The sequence below is a fragment of the Piliocolobus tephrosceles genome, chromosome 20 (assembly GCF_002776525.5).
Source record: "Piliocolobus tephrosceles isolate RC106 chromosome 20, ASM277652v3, whole genome shotgun sequence".
Classification (NCBI taxonomy): Eukaryota; Metazoa; Chordata; class Mammalia; order Primates; family Cercopithecidae; genus Piliocolobus; species Piliocolobus tephrosceles.
In genome coordinates, this window is record NC_045453.1 from 36,135,819 (window position 1) to 36,139,848 (window position 4,030).

The 4,030-nt window shown below is 55.0% G+C and overlaps 1 protein-coding gene across 2 annotated transcripts in view; it reads left to right on the forward strand.

Annotated features, from left to right (window-relative positions):
• The window catches only part of COL20A1 (collagen type XX alpha 1 chain), a 41,487-nt gene that overhangs the window by 32,380 nt on the left and 5,077 nt on the right, over positions 1-4,030 (forward strand). For both annotated transcript variants that reach the window (XM_023183262.1, XM_023183263.1), the window contains 2 exons: positions 593-646; positions 3,928-3,981. In XM_023183262.1, the coding sequence (XP_023039030.1) occupies positions 593-646; positions 3,928-3,981 (108 nt within the window). The remainder of the gene's footprint in view (positions 1-592; positions 647-3,927; positions 3,982-4,030) is intronic.

A 4,030-nucleotide genomic window follows, 5' to 3' on the forward strand; every position in this document is an offset into this window, starting at 1 on the left:
GAATCCAGTGTTTCTGAAGTGTGAGGCTTGGGACAGGTCCAGGTGCGACTGGGATCCAGAACAGTGCTGTGGCTGCAGGGTGTGATGTGGGCCGGCTGTGAGTCACAGCCACTCGGACGGCCGCTGTCCTGGGTGCTGGCAGCGCAGCTCACCTGCAGCAGGAGCTGTAGAGTCCCTCTGCCCAGGCCTGGACCCCTGCCATGGGGACCTGAGAGGTCATTGGACCTGCCATGGCTGCAGCTGCCTCTGCTCACCCCAAGGTTCCAGCACCCCGCAGGTGATGGCTGGGGCTTCCAGAGCTGGCTCCCTGGGACTGGCCAAGCACACTCACTCTGAGCACAGTGTCCACAGCCCTGTCTGCTTAGGGGGCCGGGGTCTGAACGTGGAATGCCTGACTGTGAGAGGGAAGGACAGGCTCATGTGTCCTTGCCCTGGAAGCCCCTTTCCTTCCCCATGACAGCAGTGGACAGACCAGGGCTGGGTGGGGCTCGGTGCTCAGCGTGGACCCGGCATGGGGCTGAGCGGCTGGTCCGTGCCCCTGTACCTCGGTTGGGGTGGTTCTGGGGGCTTAGCCCTGTTTGTGCCCCTGCAGGGCCTCCCTGGGAGGAACGGCACTCCAGGAGAGCAGGGCTTCCCAGGGCCCAGGGTAAGTTTTTGGTGAGTCCTGGGAGGTGGGGGGCCTGGATCCTACCTGCCAGAGGAGGACACCCCTCCCAGGGCGTTCTTGAGAGTGCAGGGAGCTGCATGTAGCCTCCCTAGGCAGGGCGGGGTCTCCCCAAACTGCAGACAGGCAGGGACCCCAGCACCCCAGGGGTCCAGGGGGTTTGGACTGGCCTCTCCCATGTGCCTGCTGGGCGCCTGGCCTGGGCCTGGTTACGGTGGAAGTCCCCTTTTCACCCAGATAGGGAGGATGAACCCCATGGCCTGACGGGGGAATCTGAGGCTTGGGGAGGTGAGGCCACCTGTCCTGTCAGCCCTGAAGGCCGCCCTTGATTTCTACGGGGCAGGCACAAGCCAGATGCCTTCTGTGTACTGGGCTGGGCCCGGGAGCTTAGGCCCACAAAGTATTTTCAGATGTAGCAGCATATGCGCGGCGTGCAGGGAGGTGTTTCGGGGGTGGGGGTTCTGGTTCTGCGGAGAGGGATGTGGAAGACAGTGCACCCAGCAATGATAGCAGCGCCCCACCCCAGACGTGAGAGGGCTGCCCTCCGGGCTCGATTCTAAGCATTTACCTAAACCATGGTACTGCACAAGCGTGACACAGATGCCAAAAGTGTGGTCGGCGTGCAGCGAGGCCATCCTCCTTCCGACCCCGACACCCACCTCTCTCCCGGCAGCCTTCCGGAGAGTTCCACATCCCCGTGAGCACAGACGTGTGCCTGGCTCTGGCGGGGCTGTCCTGTTGCACCTGCACTGCCTTTTCCCTTTGTCTGTGGTTGTGCTGGCGCCTGAAAGCACATCCCAGGCTCAGATTCCCTAGGAGAGTTGCTGGGTGGAAGGGCACACGCGGGCCCCTGTGCTTTGGGGTGGATGTCCCCAGACTGGCCCCGCAGAGCCATGCAAGGTGCTCCCCCGCGACAAGCCAGCACTGGCTTCCCACCCCCATCTTGTGTAACCGGCTGCTTCGGGAGCCATCTGATAGATGAAAATGCATTTCTCTTCCAAGCAGCGTGAACGTCCTTTGAAAGTTGCCAATGTTTTCTTGCTGGAAATGTCCTCTGACTTCTGCACTGTTATTTTTCTTAATAATTGTGGGCACGCTTTTTACTTGCTGGAACCAGCCCTGTGTCTGTGATGTGAGTTTTGACTGCGTTTGGCATTTTCTTGTCTTTTGACCTTGTTGGCGATGTGCGTTTCCATACAGAGTTTAAGATAACTTTTACGGAGTCCGTGTTGGTGCTCTGTTCTATGGCTTCTGAATTCTGTATCCTGTTTTAAAGGGTCTTCCTTACTCTGAGGGTAGAGAGCGCCCCCTCCTGGTTCCTCCTGGTGCTTGCAGGCCCTTTCAGTACTCCCAGGTGGATTCCTCTAGAGCTGATTTTGTTACAATGCTGGAGAGGACAGGACCGGGAGCACTCCAGCTTGACCTCTTCACAGACCCCCGTGGTGGCCTGAGTCTTTCATTACACAGCCAGCCCCTCGGGGAAGTTAAACGCTGTTGCTCTTGTGATGTCCCAAGGCCCCTGTGTATTTTGGGGGTTTTCAGGCGCTCCAAATCCATCCCGTTGATTTGTCTGCTGTTCACATGCAAGGGCAGTGCTTCTTAAATTATTACAGATTTCTTTAAAATTTTGATGCCAGGCGGGCTGGTCCTCTTTTTTATTTATTCCCCCAGAATTTTTTTCCTGGCTCTCTTTGGTTATTTCATTGTTCAGTGAACTGTAGAATCAACTTCTCCGTTTAACCTCAACAATCAGTTGGTGTTTTTATTGGAACCGCGTTCGCTTTATAGACATACTCGGGAACAGATGACGTTTTTATGGTGTTGAATCTTCTCATCCAAAAACACGGCCATCCTGCCATTTGTTCACAGGGCCTTTTGTGGCCCTCAGTACAGCGTGGGGATGGTCTCTTCCTATAGACGCGCTCAGTTCTCCTTCGTCCCTACGTAGTTCCTCTTTTTTGTTGCTATTGTAAGTTAGGTCTTTTCTCTCATTACAGCTTCTACCTCATTATTTTCACACAGGTTTCTTTCTCAATTATCTTCTTTATGATTTTCTTGGGTGTTCCAGGTTTACAGTGACATCACCTGCAAAGAAACACTTCACCTTTGGCTTTTCGATCTTGATCACTCGAATTTCTTTTTCTTATCTAATGGTGTTGGTGAATACTCCAGAATTTTGTCAGAAAGCAGTGGTGGTAGCAGACAGTCTCATTTTCTCCTTGGCTTAACAAAAGTGCTTCTAGCATTTGACCGTTAAAATGCTGTCCTGGAAGCGGAGACAGGTGCATTTTGTCATGTGGTAGTGAAGTCCATCCACTCTTATTTTATTAGATTTAAAACATCAAGAATGCTCATTAAACAAGCTCTAGTGCTGTTATGGACATAATGAAATGACTGTGCCTTTTGAGCTATTAATTGTAGGATATCCCTAAATACTGGATGATTCCTGCATCCGTCGAAAATCTGACATGGTCGCTGAATTCTTGTTATCCATGTCATGTGCTGCAGAGTTCAGCTTGCTGACATTTTGTTTTGGATTTTGCATTGGTGCTTATAAATAAGACTGTCGCAGTTTTCTTTATAGTGTTTGGAACTTCTATTTGCTTTGCTCAAAAGATAATTTGGGTTTAAACAGCAGCAGTGTCTGCCCTACAGGGTTGGATTTCCCATAAAACCTGAGTCTAGTGTTTTGGGGTCCAGGGCTTGAGAAAGTCTTCTGTCTCTTCCATACAGTTGGCCTGTGGGGGGGTCTCTGGCTTTTCCTCAGTGATTTCTGCAGCGCCCCCCACATCCCCGTTGGAACCCAGAGTTGGGCAGGGGAGGGCTGGGGTGGGGTTGGTTGGAACTGGCTTCACAGGCTTGGCTCGGCCGTTCTCTGGCGCTGCAGCCCCCACTGTGGGTGCTCCCAGACCCTCCCAGGGTGGGCAGTGAGGGTGCTGGGGCTGCCCCTGCCTCTTTAGTGGAGATGTCTGCAAGTGGGCCTGGGCCTGAATGCCCAGAGGGCCAGGAGGGCGGGCTGTGACCCAGAGGGACCAGAGGAAGAGCAGCCAGCGCAATCTTTTCAGGCCCTCCCCACTGCCTGTGTCTCCAGGGAGAGCCTGGGCCACCCGGACAGATGGGACCAGAAGGTCCTGGAGGCCAGCAGGGGTCACCGGGGACCCAAGGCCGCGCAGTCCCGGGCCCTGTGGTAAGTGTCACCCATTCCCCGCCCTCCTGCCCTGTGCCCCCTCCGCTTCACTGTCCAGCCCATCATCCCCCTCCAGGGTCCACCAGGGGTCAAAGGAGAGAAAGGAGACCATGGGCTCCCAGGCTTGCAGGTAGTGTGGCTGGGGCCGGGGGCCACAGGGGTTGGTGGTGGCGGGGGGG